This window comes from Bombina bombina, chromosome 11 (assembly GCF_027579735.1).
Source record: "Bombina bombina isolate aBomBom1 chromosome 11, aBomBom1.pri, whole genome shotgun sequence".
NCBI lineage: Eukaryota > Metazoa > Chordata > Amphibia > Anura > Bombinatoridae > Bombina > Bombina bombina.
Window position 1 is genome coordinate 44,357,565 of NC_069509.1, and position 24,402 is coordinate 44,381,966.

General features: G+C 39.6%; 1 protein-coding gene across 1 annotated transcript in view; it reads left to right on the forward strand.

The window, feature by feature from the left end:
* LOC128641647 (tyrosine-protein phosphatase non-receptor type substrate 1-like) overlaps positions 1 to 24,402 on the forward strand; it is a 64,472-nt gene that overhangs the window by 9,112 nt on the left and 30,958 nt on the right. The window contains exon 6 of the mRNA XM_053694182.1: positions 18,195 to 18,281. Coding sequence (XP_053550157.1) covers positions 18,195 to 18,281 — 87 coding nt within the window. The remainder of the gene's footprint in view (positions 1 to 18,194; positions 18,282 to 24,402) is intronic.

The following is a 24,402-nucleotide window of genomic DNA, read 5'->3' on the forward strand; positions in this document are numbered from 1 at the left end:
ATCTTACCACAACACACCCCCATCACAAGACAGCTTAATTGCTAATGCCTTTTTCAGGGCATCATTTTTAAGGATAGACTTTAGGACAAGTGTTTTTAATGCAAAATGGCTATTTACTTCAACTAGGGCACTGCCCGACAAAAGTCCTTTTTAAGGCAATTTTTAGAGTATATTTTAGTGTTAAGGGTACTTTTGTTTTAGGATAGACTTACTGGTTGGAGGTTTTTTTTTCTGTAGTGGTTTTTTTTTTTGTTGGTAATGTATTTTTTATTTTTTGTAATGCTAGCATTTATTTTTTTGTAACTTAGGGGTGTTAGGTTTGGGGTCTTGGGGGAGTAGCAGGAATGGATTTAAGTTGTGTTGGGGTACTTTGCGATGGGGGTTTGTGACAGTTTAGGAGTTAATAGGTTAGGGGGTTTATTGCGATGGGAGTTGTGGCGGTTTAGGGGTTAATAGGTTAGGGGGTTTATTGCGATGGGAGTTGTGGCGGTTTAGGGGTTAATAGGTTATGGCAGATTAGGTTAATAGGTTATGGCAGATTAGTGGTTAATAGTGTAGAGTTGTTAGGATATGCTGGGGTGAGGGCACATAAGGGGTTAATAGTTTAGAGGAGCATTATATGTATATACAATGTTTAAATTATATGCAATTTCTTGCGTATTGCATATTAATAATACATTTTTATCAGAGTACTTTTAGTGTTCTTTTTTTATTTTAAACATTAATATTTATTTTTCTGAATAATAAAAAAATAAATATTAATGTTCAAAATAAAAAAAGAAAACGGAAATTAACTTAAATTAATATGCATTATACAAGAAATTGCATATAATTCAAATAGTATATATACATGTATTGACATATCTCCTATAGTTATAATAGACCCTTTTCGGCTAGATTACGAGTTTGGCGTTAGATGCTATGCGGTGCTAATGAGCAGTTTATGCTCACCGCACACTTACAGACAGCACTGGTATTACGGGTTTTTACAAACCCAGCGTTAACCGCAAAAAAGTGATTGTAGAGCAAAATTTTGCTCCACATCTCACATCTCACCTCAATACCAGCGCTGCTTACGTTAGCGGTGAGCTGGCTGAACGTGCTTGTGCACAATTTCCCCATAGGAATCAATGGAAAAAAACCTAACACCTGCAAAAAAGCAGCGTTTAGCTCCTAACGCAGCCCCATTGATTCTTATGGGGAAAATACATTTATGTCTACACCTAACACCCTAACATAAACCCCGAGTCTATGTCAAAGAAATTAGGCAGACACTCAGGAATCAATTTGAATCAAAGTTTCTTTACTATAGGCAGCAGCACATACAGAGCAACGTTTCGGGGTAAGTTACCCCCTCCTCAGGCTCAATACAAACAAATGCCAAATGTACATCTTATATAGCCAAATAGACCCACCCCCAATTAACAATTGTCAATTATGACATCATCAAAAGAAAAAAATACAAAGAAAATACACACCTTTTTTATAACATTCAATTAATAACACTATACAACCAATCTCATATAATCTGATATTTAAGCATGACAAATCACCACTTCTCATGCCTCACTCTCTGTTAATACCTTAAACATATATCATACACATTTCATATATTTGAGATATTTATTGTTATGTTATTAATATTAATTTTTTATTTTTTGTTTTTTTGTTTTTTTATTATTGTAAGGATTCCAGTCCTGCTTTTACTTTTTGCCTCAACTCACCTTCCTCACCTGTACTTAAGGCATCACCCCACCCCAAACAAGTGCTTAGTTGTTGAGTATTGTTTGCTAAAACCAGTGCTCTGTTTCTTATAAGCTATATACTTATCAAAAGAAGATTTACTTCAACTACTTTAACATTTGGGATTACAAATACCAGCTGCAGTTTGGTCTCATAAAGGGACTAATAACAACTAGTCCCATTCATCCTGAAGATTGCTATTCCAAGAAGTATTAAGTTATTTCAACTCCACATCTCTACAGGAATTGCTATTTAATTTCCAACAGGAGGAATCTACCTACTACCGCTACGGTACTTGTATCAATTCTAATTTACCTTGGATGCCTTAAGTAACGGCTAATTACAAATTTCATGTTTTCTCTTGAACTTATCTAAACTGACTTTGTCTCTCAGATATTACTTTGTTTGCAACGTATGTTTTATTTAATTCTATGAACTTCCTTTGATACACTCTCATACCGGAGAGTAACGGACTTTATGTGACGTCACACAGCTTCATACATCTCAGCGTGCCATACAGCTCCTTACAACTCAGCGTGTCTCACAGCTCTATTTACAATCACTAGTCTGTGTTCAGATATCCACGCTGCAAGCATTACTCTGTGTGCTGTGTCTCGCAGCAGGTCACGCCCCTGTCAGCAGCTGCGGTCTGTGTCTCTCACATCTCTCATGCCTCAGTGATTATTACAATGAACACTATCTCTCTCATTTGGGTTTGAGCACAACTAATGTCAAAAGTTGTTATTAATAATAATACTTATTTTCAGCCTCTAAATATTTATATGGTATAACGATATAATATAACCATATAAAGACTTACTGCCATTACTTATAAAAATCACTCTGATTAAGACAGTCTATGCTGATATAATAGCCTGTACTTCAGTTGTGAAACAAATATAATTTATTTATACTCTGCAGTTGTGATTCAAATAACCAAGGAACCTGATATAACAACTAAGCCATAAATAATGGATCCAGCAGAGCTTCCTCAAATTTTTTATAATTTAACACAAAGAGTTGACCAACTTAGTCAAGCCTTTAGAGAGTTACAATTAGAAAATGAAACTTTAAGAAAAGTAATAAAAGACACTGTCTCTACTAAACAGAGCCTTCCTGGCAATCTGTCAGAACCATTTATTGCACCTCCAGATTTTTTCAATGGAGATAGGAATTTATACCGTCAATTCAAAAATGCTTGTCTGCTTAATTTCACCCTTAAACCTAAAACATACCCAAATGATAGGGTTAAAGTCCTTACAATGATAAGCTATTTAAGAGGTGAACCTCGCATTTGGGCAGACACTCTTTTTGAGACAAATAATGCTGTTCTTTCATCTTTTTCATCTTTTCTGGATATCATGGATGAATTATACTATGATTCTAACCTACAGTATACTGCTGAGAAAAAGATGAGGAACTTAAAACAAGGTATCAAACCTGTTGAATGTTACATAACAGAATTCAAGCAATATTCTATTGACTCTCAATGGAACGCCATTGCTTTAAAAAACCAGTTCAGGCTTGGACTCTCTGACGCAGTAAAAGATGAATTAGCCCGAACTGAGTTACCTGAAACATTGGAAGGCCTTATGAAGCTCAGCAGGCAAATTGATAGGAGATTACGTGAAAGAAGATTTGAACGTCAATACCCTGAAATAGTTTACAAGAAGGATAAGGTTCTAAACCATCCCACTTCTAACAGTCCTCATACTGGTTCAACTGGTGCTGAAGCAATGGATATAAGTTATATTAGAGGACCTCTAACTCCTGAAGAACGCATAAGAAAGAAGACTAGAGGCCTCTGCATGTATTGCGCATCCTCATCTCATACTTTAAAGGATTGCCCCTCTTTGCCACAGAACAAGAAGAGTAAGTACCATACCAATCTTTCTCTCCAGTCAAAGCATAACAACCCTCTTCATTGTTCTTTACTTCTTTCTCTACAGTGGGCAAATAAGCAATTGACCCTTCCAGCCATCTTGGATACAGGAGCACAAGGAAACTACATTGACAGTTCTCTGGTTTCAAAAAATAAAATACCATTGATAAAAAAGTTGTCTCCTATTTTCCTTCGTGTGGTTGATGGCTCTGAGATATCAGGGCCAATTACACATCACACCATCCCGCTCTCTGTCACCACATTAAAAACACATCATGAATGTAACGGTACCAACCGGATACCAAGGGTTAACACCAGGGAACAATGTCCTTCATAGGAAATCAGCAATTCACAACCCAGCCAGTTTTCAGGTTTTAAACAGAATAACACTTTATTTGAAGGCAGCATACAGATTTATACAGGTTTTTGACCCCCCCCCCCCAGATGGGGGTTGAAAGAATGTTGTACATTAGATAAAAGGGAGAAGCGCCCTTGACATGATACAATAGGATTATATTACTTAAACACTTCAACCACAGGACACTCTTGACTCTCCTTATCACTTAGGCGTTTCTCTCTGGGGGTGATCAAACAATAGAATGCTAAGCATTAATTAGATTGTAGCTGGAGCCAGCCACTTGTGGTTAGAAAATAAAGTTAACACTTTCAGTCCTGACCGAAGGGTCTGTCACAGACAACCTTTCTTACGTTATAGTCCAGAAGTGGCTAGGTTTGCCACAATGCTCCCCCAGAACCAAGCCGGCATACACAGTCTGATCCCAACGGATCGGCTTGGGGATGTCCGGGGCAACAACTTTCGGCTCAAGTAAGCTACGGGGTGTTCTCCGCCATCTGCTCCAACTTGGCTCAGTACTGCCCCCACCCCAAACATGGAAGCGTCTCTTCCCGGAGGGACTGGGCTTGGGTAGTCACAGGGTTAACATTAGCGGGATCCATGGGAGCATAGGCAGAAACAAGGGGGGCCAAGTCATTTCCAAGGAGAACATCAGCAGGTAAGTCCTTCTTGACCCCCACATTCACAAGTCTAGCGCCCACTCCCCAATCCAAATGTACCCTGGCAACAGGTAGGCGGAACACAGTGCCCCCTGCTACCCTCACAGCCACAGTGTCTCCAGTGTGCTGTTTCTCAGGCACCAAGTTCTCTTGAAGCAAGGTCATGGTAGCACCAGTATCCCGTAGACAACTGACCTCCTTCCCATTCACTTTAACCCGTTGCCGGTTATTCCGGTGGGCAGCTTGCACGGGGTCTGCTTCATGTAGGCTGCCCCAGCATTCTGGCGCCTCTACGTAGCGGGCCACAGGCTGAGGATTATGTGGGATTCCGCCAGCGGGTCTTCTCCAGGACTGTGCTTGATTCGCTGCATTTAGGGGACACTCTGGTCTTTTGTGCCCTAGTTGCTTACATCCAAAGCACCGAATAGGTTGTGAGTAGCCCCGCGAATTGAACCGGGCTCTCTGAGGGTAGTTCGTGGCCGGAGGCCGTGTGGTATAGCGGTGCGCCGGGGGTTGGTAACTGGCAGCTGCTGGGGTGACTGGGGGTCTGTACTCCACTCTAGCAGTGGGCAATCGGTATACTGCTCCCCCTGCCCCTCGTACTGCCACGGATCCGCCAGTGGGTGCTGTATCCGGCACCAAATGGGGAGCTATCAGGGTTAAAGTAGCTCCCGAATCCCGAAGTCCCTGGACCGACATCACCTCATGCAGAATTCCCAGGGGTTCCTCGGCTTGGGTGCTCAACACCTCATGAGCGGCTGGCTCCGTTTGGTAATGGTGAGCAGCCGCCCTTGGGGCCAGGTTCTGTCTGACCTGGTTCCAAGCTTGTCTGCTCCGATTTTGGGTGCACTCACGTGCCATATGTCCCCACTGCTTGCAGGTGTGGCATTGTATATTAGCCCGTCCGTTGTTAGGCTGTAGTCCATGGTGCCTCCTGGCATCAAAATGCTGGTCTGCTAATCTGGCTGCTTCGGTTAAGGTGAGGGGTTTTCGATCTCTCACCCATTCTTGGGCTTCTGGGGACAAGCCGTTAAAGAATTGCTCCAACAGCATCAGTTGTCGCAATTCTTCCATGGTGGTAGCTTGGCTGGCCTGTATCCACCCCTGAGATGCTTGATCCAGCTTGTGGGCCCACTCTGCATGGGAATCTCTTTCTGGCTTGCGCAGGCCTCTAAACTTGCGCCGGTATGCCTCTGAGGTAATGGCATATCTTTCCAAGATCGCTCTCTTCACTTTAGCGTAATCCTTGCTGTCCTCCCTGGGTACAGCGCGATACGCTTCCGCTGCCCTACCGGCTAGCTTGCCTGCTAGCACCGGCATCCATACGGACTGCTCCAAATCATGTAACTCGCACAGTCTCTCAAAATCCTGTAAATACCCATCAATCTCATCCTTCTCCTCACAAAACATTTTAAATGCATGGTATGGGATTTTGGGTCTTACTGGGTTGCTGAGTGCGTCCAAAATGGATTCTGCTCGGGAGGATGCATTCCGCGGACTGTGTGCCATCACGTACTCCTGCACATCTGCCATTACCACGGATAGCATATCCCGTGGTACAGGTTGGGGTAAAAATTCCAGCCTGGTCCTCATTTCCCTCTGGTATAGGGTCTCCTCCATGGCTGCTGGAGGCGTAGCGCTGCGAGCTCTGTCTCCCTCCATCAGCTCAGCAATTAATATAGCCTTGGGTTTGCTGCTGCCTATCTTTCCCCTGGCTTCTAGCAGTTCCTTTTACGTTTGTCTCTTTAGCTTAGAATAATCCATCTCCATTCACTTCGGTCCCTGGTACTCCTTCCATCTTAGTCAGTATTGTAGTAATCCCCCTCTTCCTGAGGTTACTGCTTGTGTAGTTGCTCTTCTGGGCGATAAGGTTCATTCCGTCGCTTGCCACCAATTGTAACGGTACCAACCGGATACCAAGGGTTAACACCAGGGAACAATGTCCTTCATAGGAAATCAGCAATTCACAACCCAGCCAGTTTTCAGGTTTTAAACAGAATAACACTTTATTTGAAGGCAGCATACAGATTTATACAGGTTTTTGACCCCCCCCCCCCAGATGGGGGTTGAAAGAATGTTGTACATTAGATAAAAGGGAGAAGCGCCCTTGACATGATACAATAGGATTATATTACTTAAACACTTCAACCACAGGACACTCTTGACTCTCCTTATCACTTAGGCGTTTCTCTCTGGGGGTGATCAAACAATAGAATGCTAAGCATTAATTAGATTGTAGCTGGAGCCAGCCACTTGTGGTTAGAAAATAAAGTTAACACTTTCAGTCCTGACCGAAGGGTCTGTCACAGACAACCTTTCTTACGTTATAGTCCAGAAGTGGCTAGGTTTGCCACAATGAACATCTCACTTTTGATGTAATCACTTCTCCATTATTCCCAATAGTACTTGGGCTAGCTTGGTTACAGCTACACGAACCTGATATTAATTGGAAATCCTTAAATGTTCAATTAAATTCTGATTTTTGTCAACAGACTTGCAATAGAACCTTTTTTCACAGTTTATCCTCCACATCAGAAACTCTGATACCAGAAATGTACAAGCAGTTCTCTGAAGTCTTCAGTAAGAAGGAAGCAGATACCCTTCCCCCACACAGAATCTACGACTGCCCTATTGAACTGAAACCTGGAACCACACCACCTATTGGACATTTATACCCACTTTGTCAACCAGAACTGGATCATCTAAAGACTTACCTAGATGAAAATCTAAAGAAAGGGTTTATCCGTCCTTCGGTTTCTCCTGCTGGTGCTGGAATGTTTTTTGTGCGGAACAAAGACCAATCTCTTCGGCCTATCATTGACTTCAGACAATTGAACAAAATAACCATAAAAAAACGATACCCTCTCCCCCTCATTCCTGAACTCATAGAAAGACTCAGGCATGCTCAGATTTTTACTAAATTAGATTTGAGAGGGGCGTACAATTTAGTGCATATCCGAGAGGGGGATGAGTGGCTTACCGCTTTTAGAACTAGGTATGGGTTGTTTGAATATCTAGTTATGCCTTTCGGCTTAACTAACGCACCCGCAACTTTCCAGTTCTTTATTAATGACATTTTCCATGATCTCCTTGACACATGTGTTGTTGTCTACCTAGATGACATTCTAATCTATTCCACAAATCTAGAAGAACATATCAAACATGTTAGTTGGGTTTTAGCAAGACTCCAAGTCCATCGGCTATACGCCAAATTGGAAAAATGTATTTTCCACACCAACAAAATAGAGTTCCTGGGTTACTCCATCAGCCCAAATGGGATTCAAATGCAAGATAACAAAGTGGAAGCAGTAAAATCATGGCCCACACCTTCAACACGGAAAGAACTACAAAAGTTTCTTGGCTTCAGTAACTATTACAGAAAGTTCATTCGCAATTTCTCAAAAATTGCAAAACCTCTGACTAAATTAACTAGTGCTACTTGCTCTTTCCAGTGGACTAAAGAACAGGATGATGCGTTCAGCTTCCTGAAGAATTCCTTTTCATCTGCTCCCATTCTGAAATATCCTGATCCAAACCTTCAATATACCCTAGAGGTGGATTCTTCAGATTATGCTCTTGGCGCTGTCCTCTCCCAAAGACAGTCTCCTACAGAACCACTACACCCAGTTGGGTTCTATTAAAAATTATGACTCCAGCAGAGATCAATTATTCCATTGGGGACAAGGAACTTCTAGCCATTAAAAGAGCCTTTGAATTCTGGAGACATCTCCTTGAAGGTACCTCCCTACCTATAGTGATTTACACTGATCACCGGAATTTGGAATATCTACAAAATAACAAAACTTTATCTGGACGTCAAGTGAGATGGAGTCTCTACTTTAGTCGTTTCAATTTTCAAATCATGTACAGGCCGGGATCAAAAAATGGGAAGGCAGATGCACTCTCTCGACGAGATTCAAGACCTATACAAGAAGACTCTCCTACTAGCATTCTTCCCCCTACTCGATTCCTTGCTATCCTATCTCAACAGGATAAGGAATACCAATCTGATCTATCTTCAGAAGACCAAACCCTACTAGATAGCCTAACCCTCCAGAATGGTTTTTACTTTCATGGTTCTAAACTATATATTCCAGAACGTTTCAGACAGAAAATAATCAAAGATCATCATGACCCTCCACTAATTGGTCATCCAGGAATCAAACGTACACATGAGCTCATCTCCAGAAGTTACTGGTGGCCATCGATGAAAACCAGTATAAAGGAATATATACAACATTGTACAACCTGTACAGTATCAAAACCAGAAAGGAGACCTCCCTATGGCTATTTAATTCCTCTGGAAGTACCGGAATCTCCTTGGTCTCATTTGGGAATGGATTTTATAGTTGATTTACCACCTAGTTCTGGACAAACTACCATTTTAGTTGTTACAGATCATTTTACTAAAATGGCACATTTTATTCCTTATCACAAGTTACCCACTTCCATTGAAACAGCATACTTATTTCTAAACCACATTGTACGATACCACGGGTTACCCTCCATTTTAACTACTGATAGAGGAACCCAATTCACCTCACGCTTCTGGAAAGCACTCACTAAAGCACTCCAAATCGATCAAAGGTTAAGCACAGCCTTCCACCCTCAGACTAACGGCCAAACTGAGAGACTCAATCAGTGGCTTGAGCAATATCTACGTTGCTATTGCTCATATCATCAAAATAAATGGACTTCTTTTCTCTCTATGGCTGAATTTGCCTATAATAATACCATTAACAGCACTACAAATTACTCTCCCTTTTTCGCCAATTATGGTTTTAATCCAAGATTCAGTATCCAAACGACCTCTACACATGACTCACCATCTGTTGATGTGTTAACACAAAACATAGCTGAAAATTTCCTACACTTACGAGATAACATCAAACAAGCTCAGGCTTCTCAGAAGAAATTTTATGATTTACGTCGTAGAGCTTCTCCGAAATATTCCATAGGGGACTATGTTTGGTTATCTTCCAAAAACATTAAAATGCACTTACCAAGTAAAAAATTGGCTGGGTTGTTCCTTGGCCCATTCAGAATTCTACACATCATCAATGAAAATGCCGTCAGGCTTGACCTACCTGATTCTTTACCCATCCACCCAACTTTCCATGTATCATTATTGAAACCCTACTTGGGAGATAAGCCTGATGTACCTCTTCTACCCCCTTCTCCTATTCAATTGGGCACTGATGTCTATGAAGTTTATGATCTTTTGGACTCAAGACTTTATAATGGAGAATTACAGTATCTGGTCCGATGGAAAGGGTTCGCCCCAGAGGATGACACTTGGGAACCTCATGCACACATTAATGCTCCAAAGCTTATTGCTCGTTTCCATAGACGCTATCCAAGTAGACCTAAATTCCAACCCGTGGTCGGCTTGCTTGAGGGGGGGGATCTGTAAGGATTCCAGTCCTGCTTTTACTTTTTGCCTCAACTCACCTTCCTCACCTGTACTTAAGGCATCACCCCGCCCCAAGCAAGTGCTTAGTTGTTGAGTATTGTTTGCTGAAACCAGTGCTCTGATTCTTATAAGCTATATACTTATCAAAAGAAGATTTACTTCTACTACTTTAACATTTGGGATTACAAATACCAGCTGCAGTTTGGTCTCATAAAGGGACTAATAACAACTAGTCTCATTCATCCTGAAGATTGCTATTCCAAGAAGTATTAATTTATTTCAACTCCACATCTCTACAGGAATTGCTATTTAATTTCCAACAGGAGGATTCTACCTACTACCGCTACGGTACTTGTATCAATTCTAATTTACCTTGGATGCCTTAAGTAACGGCTAATTACAAATTTCATGTTTTCTCTTGAACTTATCTAAATTGACTTTGTCTCTCAGATATTACTTTGTTTGCAATGTATGTTTTATTTAATTCTATGAACTTCCTTTGATACACTCTCATACCGGACAGTAACGGACTTTATGTGACGTCACACAGCTTCATTCATCTCAGCGTGCTATACAGCTCCTTACAACTCAGCGTGTCTCACAGCACCTATTGCAATCACTAGTCTGTGTTCAGATATTCACGCTGCAAGCATTACTTTGTGTGCTGTGTCTCGCAGCAGGTCACGCCCCTGTCAGCAGCTGCAGTCTGTGTGTCTCACATCTCTCATGCTTCAGTGCTTATTACAATGATCACTATCTCTCACATTTGGGTTTGAGCACAACTAATGTCAAAAGTTGTTATTAATAATAATACTTATTTTCTGCCTCTAAATATTTATATGGTATAACAATATTATATAACCATATAAAGACGTACTGCCATTACTTATAAAAATCACCCTGAGTAAAACAGTCTATGCTGATATAATAGCCTGTACTTCAGTTGTGAAACAAATATAATTTATTTATACTCTGCAGTTGTGATTCAAATAACCAAGGAACCTGATAATTATTTCTTTATTATTGTTACTTATTATCCTTTCTCTAACCTAAAGAGTATTAAAACAGACCTGCCAAATGATATTCTCTATTAAGCCCCCTAGGATGTAATGTGCTAAGTCTATGTATCCACATAGCTTCCTTTTTTAGCAACATCCTTTCCCTGTCAAAGCCAATAGAACCTTTTGAAACCGAGTCAAGTATCATAAATCTCAACTGATTCACCTGGTGTCCCCTCTCAAAAAAATGAAAGGGGACTGGAAGGTGTCTCATTTTGGAGTTCCTAATAGTAGACTTATGTTGGGTGAGTCGCTCTTTGACACTCTGTGTCGTCTCACCGACATATAATAGTCCACACGGACACTTAAGAGCATACACCACATAAGATGATTTACAAGTGAAATGGCCTTTAATATGAAAGATTTTTCCTGAATGGGGATGACTTATTGTATTACCCTTAATAATGTTGTTACAATGAGAGCAGTTAAGGCAGGGAAAAGTCCCATTTTCAATAGGTCGAAAAACCCTTTGTGCATTTTTCATGGATTTTACCTTAGCCCTAACTAATTGCTTACCAATAGAATTACCCTTTCTAAAAGAAGAAAAAGGTGGTAATTTAAACTCCCTAATTTCAGGCATAGAATCCCTTAACATGAACCAATTTTTACAAATCACTCTATGTAATTTGACACTCATATTGCTAAAATTAGAAACAAAGGCCAATTTCTTAGACTCATCTCCATTTTGCTTAGGTTGAAGATTGATAGACTCTAATTCCCCACAAGAATAACCTCTTTCTTGAAACCTCATACGCATCTCATCTAAGCGCAATGAACAGGTTAAGGGGTCTGAGACTATCCTCTTCACTCTAAGCAATTGAGATTTTGGTACACTCTTGAAAACTCTTGGCGGATGATGGCTTTGACGGGACAATAAGGTATTCTTGTCAGTAGGCTTTCTAAAAATGTCTGTCTCAAAATGGTTGCCAGCACGCATGACAACAGTGTCTAGGAAAGCCACACTCTCAGTATGATAATTAGCAGTAAATTTTACTGCTGGCACCTTATTTTCTATTCTTAAACGGAGTGCCTCAATGGATTCAATGTCGCCCTGCCAAATGATAAACAGATCATCTATATAGCGCCAACAAGCCAAACATTTATGAAATTCAGGATCAATATATATCACTTTTTCCTCCAATTGATCCATATAGAGGCAGGCGTAGGCAGGAGCAACATTTGAACCCATTGAGGTACCCCGTAACTGCAGAAAAAATCTGTCATCAAAAGAAAAATAATTGTGGGTTAACACTAGTTCTAATAACTCCATAAAGAAGTTGATTTGTCTATCAGAATACTTGGCTGACCGCATCAGAGAAGACCAGACACTGTTTAAAACATCAGCATGGGGGATTATAGTATACAGACTACTTACATCCCAAGTAGCCAAAATGATATCCTCTGGAAGGTCAGCCAAACTTCTGATTTTACTTAGAAAATCACTAGTGTCTTTCAAAAAAGATCATCCCTGTCTTACTAGAGGAGTAAAAACCTTTTCCAAAAATTTAGCAATTGGACTGAACAAGGAGTCAATGGAGGCCACTATGGGCCTACCCGGTGGATCATAAAGATCCTTATGTATTTTAGGTAATACATAGAAATTAGGGGTTTTAGGATTCTGGTTAAACAAATATTCAAACATTTTTTCACTGATTATTTCATCATCAACAGCAGTTTTAAGTATCTCCCTAACTCTAGTCATAAACCCAAACAAAGGATCACAATCAAGTTCCTTATATACCCCTTGATCACTCAATTGTCTTAAAATTTCGCCTTTGTATTTTGATGTATCCATAACGACAATTGCTCCGCCCTTGTCCGCTCCTTTAATTGTAATGTGAGAATTTTGTTTTAAACTCTCAAGGGCAGTCTTTTCAGCAATTGTCAAGTTATGTTTTGCATCCAAATGCGAGGACTTACTAACCAAATTTTCAAATTCCTTATTCACAACATTAATAAATGTGTCAACAGAATGATTATATACAGTAGGGGTAAATTGACTCTGAACACGTAAACCAAATACCGATGGATCCAAAATGCATTTGTCCATTTGAGAGCTGTTATCAATCACAGGCTCAGATTCCCCAAAGAAAGCTTTTAGTTTAATAGTCCTGTATAGACGATGTAAATCTAGCTGTAATTGAAAAGTGTCCACCTCCTCCACAGGGCAATAAGTAAGACCTTTAGATAAAACAGAAAGTTCTGCAGCAGAAAGTACATAACTTGAGATATTGATAACATTATTGGTATTACCTATTTCTTTGCTTGGCGTACTCGCCGTTGCATGCCCTGGCTCTGACCTCCTTGCTCGTTTTTGGCTCCGTTTCCTTTTTCGCTTGGAGCTGGACTGTCGTCCCCCGAGGAGGTTGAAGAGGAGCTTGTATCCGTTGACCCCGAGTCTAAACACCCCTAATCTTACACTTATTAACCCCTAATCTGACGCCCCTGACATCGCCGACACCTACATTATATTTATTAACCCCTTATCTGCCTCCCCCAATGTCGCCGCAACCTACCTACATTTCTTAACCCCTAATCTGCCGACCCCAACGTCGCTGCCACTATATGAAAGTTATTAACCCCTAAATCTAAGTCTAACCCTAACACCCCCTAACTTAAATATAATTTAAATAAATCTAAATAAAATTACTATTATTAACTAAATAATTCCTATTTAAAACTAAATACTTACCTATAAAATAAACCCTAAGCTAGCTACACTATAACTAATAGTTACATTGTAGCTAGTTAGGGTTTATTTTAATTTTAAAGGCAAGTTTGTATTTATTTTAACTAGGTAGAATAGTTATTAAATAGTTATTAACTATTTAATAACTACCTAGTTAAAATAAAGACAAATTTACCTGTAAAATAAAACCTAACCTAAGTAACAATTGCACCTAACACTACACTATAATTAAATTAATTCCCTAAATTAAATACAATTAAATACAAATAAATAAAATTATCTAAAGTACAAAAAAACAAACACTAAATTACAGAAAATAATAAACAAATTACAAGATTTTTAAACTAATTACACCTAATCTAATCCCCCTAACAAAATAAAAAAGCCCCCCCAAAATAAAAAAAGCCCTACACTAAATTACAAATAACCCTTATAAGGGCCTTTTGCTGGGCATTGCCCCAAGGAAATCAGCTCTTTTACCTTACCGGGAGAAATCTTCACCTAACTGGGCCGAATTCCTCAACGAAGCCAGGAGAAGTCTTCATCCAAGCCGGGCGAAGTGGTCCTCCAGACGGGCAGAAGTCTTCATCCAGACGGCATCTTCTATCTTCATCCATCCGGCGCGGAGCGGGTCCATCATCAAGACATTCGACGCCAAGCATCCTCTTCCATCAAAGTCCCTTCAATTCCGATTGGCTGATAGAATTCTATCAGCTAATCGGAATTAAGGTAGAAAAAATCCTATTGGCTGATGCAATCAGCCAATAGAATTGAGCTGGCATTTTATTGGCTGATTGGAACAGCCAATAGAATGCCAGCTCAATCCTATTGGCTGATTGGATCATCCAATAGGATTGAAGTTCAATCCTATTGGCTGATTGCATCAGCCAATAGGATTTTTTCTACCTTAATTCCGATTGGCTGATAGAATTCCAAAGTGGATTTGCAGTATTTCCCAAAAAAATTGGCCAAAAAAGTGAGCGGTACACCTGTACCTGCAAGACTCGTAATACCAGCGGGCATTAAAAAAGCAGCGTTAGGACCGGCCAACGCTGCTTTTTAAGCCTAACGCCAAACTCGTAATCTAGCCATTTTTTTTTGTCTGCATTAGTCAGTCAGATCACATCCATGACAAAGATATAGACACTCTATGAGGGTTAGCAGGGAGGCGTTCCAGGGGAGTAACCAGCATTTTAATGGCTAACATCGCCAGTAGTGAGATATATTGCAAGGGCTGCCCTGCAGGTTAGGTACAGGGTTTCAGACATATTTATCTCACCACCTTTACAGTGTGAGACAGGTAGTGTAGATTTAGTTACAGTTAGGTTAGTGATGTATTATGTAAAGTGTCCTACACAGAAACCTCTTTTTGTTTCAGTGGGGCATATCTATCAAGCTCTGTATGAAGCCCCGTGTCAGGCTCGCCAGAAACACCAGTTATGAAGCAGCTCTGAGCAGGCGGACAGACATCGCCGCAATTCAACCCGATCGAGTATGATCGGGTTGATTGACACCCCCTGCTGGTGGCCGATTGGCCGCAAATCTGCAGGGGGCAGCGTTGCACCTGCAGCTCACAAGAGCCGCTGGTGCAATGCTGAATACGGAGAGCGTATTGCTATCCACATTCAGCGAGGTCTGTCGGACCTGATCCGCACTGTCGGATCAGTTCCGACAGACCTTTGTTAAATAGGCCCCAGTGAGTGAACTTTTCCAATACAGCCCCCCCCACCTCCGATGATAGTGTCGACAATTGGCGATGTTGGCGACATTTCCTGAAGCCAGTCTATATATATTTATGTTGTAGGGATATGGGAGGGGCCATGAGGGTGGGGCTTTATTTCAAGGTGTGGGGTCTAGCGCCCCACCATCTTTAAAATTCACCAGCCGCCACTGGAAGCTATGATCCCTATTATTTTCTTATGGGAGACTCATCACCACTCGTCAACACTTTGCAGCACAGCCACCTTGGAATAAATTGAACACAAGCAGACATTTCTTGTCTGTCTGACAATGGTTTGAATACTTGGGCCCCAGTGATCAGAAAACAGGTATTGCTAATTTGTAAGCAATAATGTTGAAGGGATGGAAGCTCAGAAGCGTGCACGTGTCTGGAGAGCTATTTCAGCAACAATGGTATCCATTTGTAAGAGCACTAGATGCACTATTTCCTGTCATGTAGTACTCCAGACACCTACCTGGGTATCTCTTCAATAAAGAATACTATGGAGATAAAGAAAATTTGATAACAGAAGTAAATTGGAATTATTATTTTTTAAATGGTATTCTCTGTCTGAATGACACAGGAAAATGTTTGTGTTTCATATCCCTTTAAATTATATTCATTAATATTAACACATTTCCAATGTTTAACTAAAAATGGTAGCACCATGACAGGTAAGGGGTGGAGTCGCAGGTGTCCCATAAGAAGAGTCGTGGGGGTTGTGGGCGGAGTCTGGGCAGTCCTTGGTTTGACTTTGGAACACTGAAATGAAAAGGAAAGATGAGGGAGGAACAGTGGACACAGCTCCTAAACCATGAAAATCCCACAATACGTATAACAATTGTGAACTCTATAAAGGTCAAATTACCTCTCAGTATTTAAAGGGACATGAAACCCAACAGGTTTTCTTCCATGATTCTTATGGAGCATGCAATTTTAAATAACTCTAATTTGTTTCATTCTCTGTGTGTCATTTCTTGAAATTATATCTAGGTAGGCTCAGAATGCAGCTGATAGATGGCTGCACATATATGCCTCTTGTCATTGAAATCTATAAAAAAGGGGATGTTCCTGTGAGTGGCGCGTTGTCTCCCATTGAAATAAGGAGAGCTCTCTGCAATGAATTCAGCGCTGCGGAATCTGTTGGCGCTCTACAAATACCTGATAATAATAATGTATAAGTTTGCAATGGAGGGCCCTGGTGTATATTTAAAATGTAATATTATGACTGATACAAATCAAAATACTCTGTTTTCAGTGCACTGTACCTTTAAAATTGATTTTTATTTCCGTATGCACAGTTTTTCCTTTCAGAGTAATTAGTGTTTTGAGTATTTTGATAAAACGTTGCCACTTTTTAACTTGCGAGAGAAAACTGTGAGATTTGTAGAACGGAAATGTTAGAGAATCACTCTGGGATTTGAGAGACAATTTCATATGCACCCATGGAACTCCAATGTTCAGCCCATTACAAAAAAACAGCAATTACACTTTGTAATTTAAACCTTAATGAATGAAAGTGCCCCTGTTTTTAATAGTATTTTTAAAAAGCAGGCTTTCATTCTCCAAAGTTTACCTTCACTTTAAAAAGAAAGATAATCCCTTTATTACCCATTCCCCAGTTTTGCATAACCGTTAAAGAAATACACTTTTTACCTCTGTGATTACCTTGTATCTAAGCCTCTGTAGACTGCACCCTTATTTCAGTTCTTTTGACAGACATCCATTTTAGCCAATCAGTGTTCACTCCAGGGTAACTTCACGCACATGAGCTCAATGTTATCTATATGAAACACATGAACTAATGCCCTCTAGTGGTCAAAATGCTTTCAGAATAGAGGCTTTCTTCAAGGTCTAAGAAATTAGCATATGGACCTCCTAGGTTTAGCTTTTAACTAAGAATAGCAAGAGAACAAAGCAAAATTAGTGATCAAAGTTAATTGGAAAGTTGTTTAAAATTACATTCCCTATTTAAATCATAAAAGTTTTTTTTGGACTTGACTGTCCCTTTAAATTACGATTTACGCTGTGCATATTTAATACAATTTATTCCTGTGTAATTTTCATACAAATTGCACATTTTTGATAAAATACAATTTTTGGTGTGTTATGATTTTTTTATGCACTTTAACAATATAATTTTTTCCTGCACATGTTTGTGTGAATTGTTCAATGATTTGTTTTGTATGATTTAGCAAGAGTACAAAGTAGTTTTAAAGGAGTCCACCAGGGAAATATAAGGGCTGGTGTGCATTCTTATCACCAGCCTAGATAGTTTTATCCGGCCCCTAGAGTGCACATTTCTGTAGCTGTACATTTCAGTGCTGCCATCTAGTGCTCTTGCAAATGTATAACATTCTTGCAAAACCCGCTCCCATAGGGTGCTGCAGATATGGGCACGCTCCTAAGCTTACATTCCAGTTTTTCAACAAAGGATACAGAATGAAGAAAATGTCATAATAGAAGCAATTTTAAAATTGATTAACATGTCATGCTCTATCATGAAACATTTTCTAGTATGTGCCCCTTTAAACCTGACATAAGCACAGACTTCGTTGTAGATGTAAAGCAGCTGCTAACAAACATCAGTTTATTTAAAAAATGACCTGCTCTAGATAATTATAATATGTATTTTTTTATTTGAACCGTCCCTTTAATGTTTATTTATTTAACAGGTGTGTATTGTGTTTTACCTACTTGTACGGCTAAAGCTAATCCTCCATTGGAAGGTCAAGACAGTTTGCTAGATGAAGAAAATCCAGGTAAGGGTTCCAGTACTGAGATATATTAATCAGTACTGATATACATGAATTATTATGACCTAGATTACAAGTGAAGCTCAATTGTTAACATGTGGAGCATTATGTTGTGCTCATCTATGCGCAATCAAATGGATTCTCAAAGCATTCTACTGTGCCGCATAAATCAGTGTTTCTCAACCGCGGTCCTCAAGTACCACCTGGCCATATTTTTATTATAGCTGAACTAGAGCACAGGTGAAATAATCAGCTGATGGGTGAGGGCAAAATGTGTAACCATCTTTACTAATCACTTGATTATTTCACCTGTGCTCTAGTTCAGCTATAATGAAATCCTGGCCTGTTGGGGGTACTTTGAGGAACGCGATTAAGATACACTGGCCTACATATTATTATTTATTTTTTTTACATATTTTTTTATTGAGGTTTTACATAACAAACATATAACAGAAATCACCTGTTAACATCATAGATGAAAAATACAATTGAAATTGAGTAAGTCATTCCAAAAATTATAAAATATACAAAAGTAGGCTAATGAAACCTCGATTTTATGATAGACAGCATATATGACTGACCAGTTAGAAACCAACTCTCAGGCCATATGGCCTCTGAAAATAGAAGAAAACTGGTGGACAGATAAATATTCAGGGGATATTCAGCGGGTCAGCACCGCTAGTCAAATATGGGGAGATGTGGATGCGGGAGGGCGGAGCCAGCAACAAAAAGAATGTGGTGGGGCCTCCAAACAAGTTGCTGAAGAGCTAGGGGCAGATCTAAAAGTCAACTTAGTAGATATGGTATTTGGCAACTAGGGGTACCAGCGTACATAAAAGATTTTAAGTGTTAGGGGAAATCCGGGGTATAAATTAATATTGTACATAGAGGGTGAGTAATCTATTGAGAGATAACGTTCAGGTACAAGCCTTCCATCCTACACCAACATAATAGAATATCATACTTTTAGCGAGATTTACACAGGGTGGAGGCTGTAAGGGCCTTTTAAGTGGGATATGGTAGTACTCCCTCTGTACACGTATATAAATATGTACATACTAATAAAACACAAACAATGTAGAAACAATACAGATAACACTTTAGTTCTCTGCTAGAAGTTTAGGCATGTAAGGACACCTGAAGTTAATATATATATGACTGTGCACGGAAAATGTCATCCATTTTTGTTGTGTTATGAGCTTAGAGATGTTATCCACACCGCACAAACTACAGAGCATGTTCACATAGGGTCAGCCCAGACATATCAGTCCAGTTACTAGCAATGTTTACAAGAATACATAGATAAAACAAATGTAAATATAGAGGGTGTGAGCAACATAGACCCAGTATAGCCTCTACTTGAGGCAAACAACATACAGTATGACAAATGAGAGCACTGCAAATAATTCTCTAGTCAAGCTATCAAACAGGACAATACAGTAGTATATGCATGTATATTGCAGGGCTTGTTCAGACTTAATTCAGAATGCTGTATATGAAAAACTGAATGGACAAGATGAAAAATAAAACATTTGCAGTAGGCCATCACCAAAGGTATACAGAGACATATGCAGCTGTTACAATGTAAGAGTGTCAGGAAATTCAGTAAGATACAGAGTTATATAGCCATCAAGCAAATGTAATATGTTTAAAAATATTGCTACTTACATAGATCTATAAGGAAAACAGTTTACCTGACTATCAGCAGACCTCAGAGCTAATTTGAGATACCTATTGACCTCTCTAACAGTACAATTCTGCAATTGACTACAGTACTATCTAACTAGTGCACACAAAAAAAAAAAATTAAGCTGGACTATAGCAGGAAGATTTCAGTCTATTTCCAAATTGTATAGATATGTATAAGACACAAACTAAACAGAGCAAACTATGTAGCTAGGCAATGTAGGTGTAGCGTGGTTACCCAGAATACTTTTAACATGCGGAACAAACCTAACATTAGATAACATCAGATTATAAAATAAATTATGAAGTCCCAGGTCTTCAGGCTGTTAGCCTTCATTCAGGATACTAATAATCCCCAAACATGGTGTAGGTATAAGTCCAAGGGAATCAGAGTTCAAAGTCTGAGATGCATAAAATATTTAATATTCAGGCTTCGTAGGGGACCCCACTAACAGATAGCCCAGCACCAATCTAAAGTCTAATCTGAGTCATCCCACTCCCAGTCTCATGGTGTGCATGCTAATAAAATTATGGAGGAGAGAAAGTTTTAATCCCAGCGAGCTTGTTAGAGCATGACCACATCGCTTCTGTCTGCTTACCGGCACAAGCACCAGTCCATCAATGGGGAGACAGTAATGAACCTCAGAAAATAGCGTTTCACTTTTGCATGAAGAAGAAAAGCTCAGAACCCCGTCCCTTGGTCTGGTGTAACATATGTGAAGTTACGTAGCAATAACTTCACACTGGGAGACACTGTGTGAGCTAAGGTTAGGTGATGATTCCATCCTTGTCCCCCTGTAATATCAGATTTTTTATCTGCAGATATCCGGATAGTGTGCAATGTCTCTAGGGGCTGTGCTGGAGTGTAAATAGCGCTCTTTATAGAGCATTTCAGCACACCTTCCAGATTTTCAATAGGGGCTAGGGCAATGCGAGGGCAGCGCCATTGTATGTAAGCGTCGTCACTAGCCGTTTTAGGAAGAACACTCAGTTCTCTCTCAGGCAATGGAGCAGTAATATCACCCACAAGTATTCTTGGCTGCAATGGGCAATGCTCAGTTTTAGAGGCTGCGTGATTGTTGATGCTTATAGGGGTAGGTAGGTTCCTACCTTGCGCTAGATCACCGCCTGTCTTCGCCATCTTGGGAACTTCATTTTCCTCATTGGTGTACTGATTTCTAATAAGAGATGTTAACTCCTGGAAATGATTACACATCTGCAAGTCGAGCCCATAGAGAAGCGCTTGTATTGCGTTCATGATGACCAAAGCAGACCAATATAGATAGTTATCTTTGCAGTCCCAGGCTCCGTTCAATGATATGCAAACCAGCCTTAATGTGAGTAGGGTCGCATAACTCGCGACTCGCAGTAGAAAGGCTCTCTCCGGATAAAGTCACAAAACTCTAAACCAGTCAGTATGTTCTAGTCAAATGTTAGTTATGGATCAGTTGCTGGTAATCCGTGCATAAATTTGACTAATTTATTTGTCAAAAAGAATACTTTATTAAGCCATGCTCCAGGAGCTCGAGGGATATGCGTCTAGTTATCTCGGCTGTAGGCTCCGCCCCCCTGGCCTACATATTATTTAATGGAGCTCTCCAATCTCCACACTCAGTTGTGCAGACAGAACTAAATGAATAATTATAGCGTTCTACTACAGGTACAAATCCCCAAATACAGAATTCCAAAATCCAAACTTATTCTGAAATCCAAAAATTTGAAATAATATTTTTAAAGAAAAAAATGTATCAAAAATAACTATAAGTCTCAATCTTCTCTACCTGTGTCTGTTTTTTTGTGTGTTCTAAAATGCAAATAATAGTCTACTGTGTATATATATATATAAAAATCCAACAATAACCTGCACAACGGAGCGCACAAATAATCCTCTGTTTCCTGGAAATAAAGACGGCTCTATTTAGAAAGGGGAGGGCGGGATATTTAAATCCCTTACTTACAGGCTATGGCAGCTGTTGGTTCAGCGTGTCTGTTTTCACACGCCAGAAAGCAAAATCCATGATCCACAGAAAGAACCAAAATAAGCGCTTCAAAGCCAAAGTTGATGAATAAAAGAACTTGAGTATTTATTAGGACATCTAAAAACAAAGAATGTCCACAAAGGACAAAAGGTAATCCAGGTTAGAGTAGCAGGCACACAGAGCAGACATTTTTCGTGCTCAGGTAGCACTTGATCACTGCTTACCTCAGGTAAGCAGTGATCAAGTGCTACCTGAGCACGAAAAATGTCTGCTCTGTGTGCCTGCTACTCTAACCTGGATTACCTTTTGTCCTTTGTGGACATTCTTTGTTTTTAGATGTCCTAATAAATACTCAAGTTCTTTTATTCATCAACTTTGGCTTTGAAGCGCTTATTTTGGTTCTTTCTGTGGATCATATATATATATATATATATATATATATATATATATATATATATATATATATATATATATATATATATATATATATATATATATATATATTTAAAACAATAACAATTATAGAACTGTACTATCTTTCTGATGGTACTATGTATACAGGTATTACAAATTATGTACAACTACCTTTAGGTTACATGTATAAGCTGTATTATGAAATGTAAATATTGTCTAAATGATATAAGATATTGTTGTCTACACTTGGTTCCATCCCTTCTCCAAACTGTCCTATTTTTTAGATGCAAATATTACAAAATCCAAACTATTCCCGAAAAACAAATCTTTTCTGGCCCCAAGCAGTTTAAATAAAGTGTTTCCTATATTTATTTCCTAATTTTTTTTCATAAGTCTGCCATCATCTGTCTTGACTCTTACTATCAAGGCTTTAGTTTTTATTCTTTCAGTGATATATATCTATAGAAGGTTGTAGCACTATTTTTCCACTAACTGTGGTATTTTCTTACGGCCAATAGAATGCGAACTCAATCCTATTGGCTGTTTGGATCAGACAATAGGATTGAAGTTCAATCCTATTGGCTGATTGCATCAGCCAATAGGATTTTTTCAACCTTAATTCTGATTGGCTGATAGAATTCTATTAGCCAATCGGAATCTAAGGGACGCCATCTTGGATGACGTTACTTAAAGAGACATTCATTCTGGAAGAAGACTTCCTTGGAAGGGGATGCTCCGCGCCAGATATCTTGAAGATGAACCTGCTCTGCGCCGGATGGATGAAGATAGAAGATGTTGTCTGGATTAAGACTTCTGCCCCTCTGGAGGACCACTTCACCCGGTTTAGATGAAGACTTCTCCCGGCTTCGTTGAGGACTTCTTGCCGCTTCGTTGAGGACTTCTCCCGACTTTGTTGAGGATGGATGTTGGGTCTTCAAAACTGTAAGTGGATCTTCGGGGGTTAGTGTTACGTTTTTTTTTTTTTGTTTGTTTTTTAAAAAAAAACTTTATTTATAAACAAGAATCCAAGACATACATGGCGAGCATGGTCACAATGACATGAATATAACAAAGTGATCATTTATGGAATAAAACAATTTTACAGAGCATATTGTAAAAGGTAGATGAGAAATGAAATCTCCATGCATGTCCCAAGATTCAGCTTTTTCCAATAACATTTTGCAAACAAACAAATAAGAAAAAGAAAGACAGTAACATATAAGGGGAGAAAGAAAGGATGAAAAGATAGAAGAAAGACATACAACATTTATACTTACCCAGAGCACCTCCAGGTCCCCCCCCTCCGACAGGCAGATCATTCATGGGCACGATCTGAGGACTGACACCACTTGCCCCTAAGATTTTCACTGAGGACATACTGACTATTTTTAAAGGGAAAGAGAACCCTATCTCTTACTGAATCCGGCAAATGCAACAAATAAACTTCCCACTTAAGGAGAAATCTCTTTACCCTTTTCTCAGGATCACCTCTAGTATCTGCCTGTTCAATCAACATCTGATTATGTATGGTTTTAAGCAGTTGCCAGAAAGGCAGGGTTTGACTCCCCACCCATTCTGTCAAGATGGTCTGCTTAGCTAGCATAAGAATTGTGGTTAAGAAGATGTCATGTTTATATGTCTGGTCTCTGGGTATCAAAAAGATCACATGCTGCGCCGAGAGGGTCACGGTTTGTTTAGTTAATTTAGTTAGCCAATACGAGATTTTCTGCCAGAATTTTTGTATTTTGAGGCAACCCCAAAGTAAGTGGATCCAATCAGGAGATTCAAGGCAACATTTGTTACATGAATTAGAAGCCCCCTGAACCCATTTAGCCCGTAAGCCAGGAGTCATGTAGGCTTGATGTAGAAATTTCAGATGTGATTCCCGTAATTTCGCGGATATAATACTTTGATGTGCCCTCTCGAAGCTCATAGCGATCACTGATGAGTCTACCTCTAACTCCCTAAATTGAGACCACTTTGATGCTAGTCCCTGAAGCATGGAGTTTTCAAAGTGACTAATCAGTAAAGTGTATGTGTGTGATAAC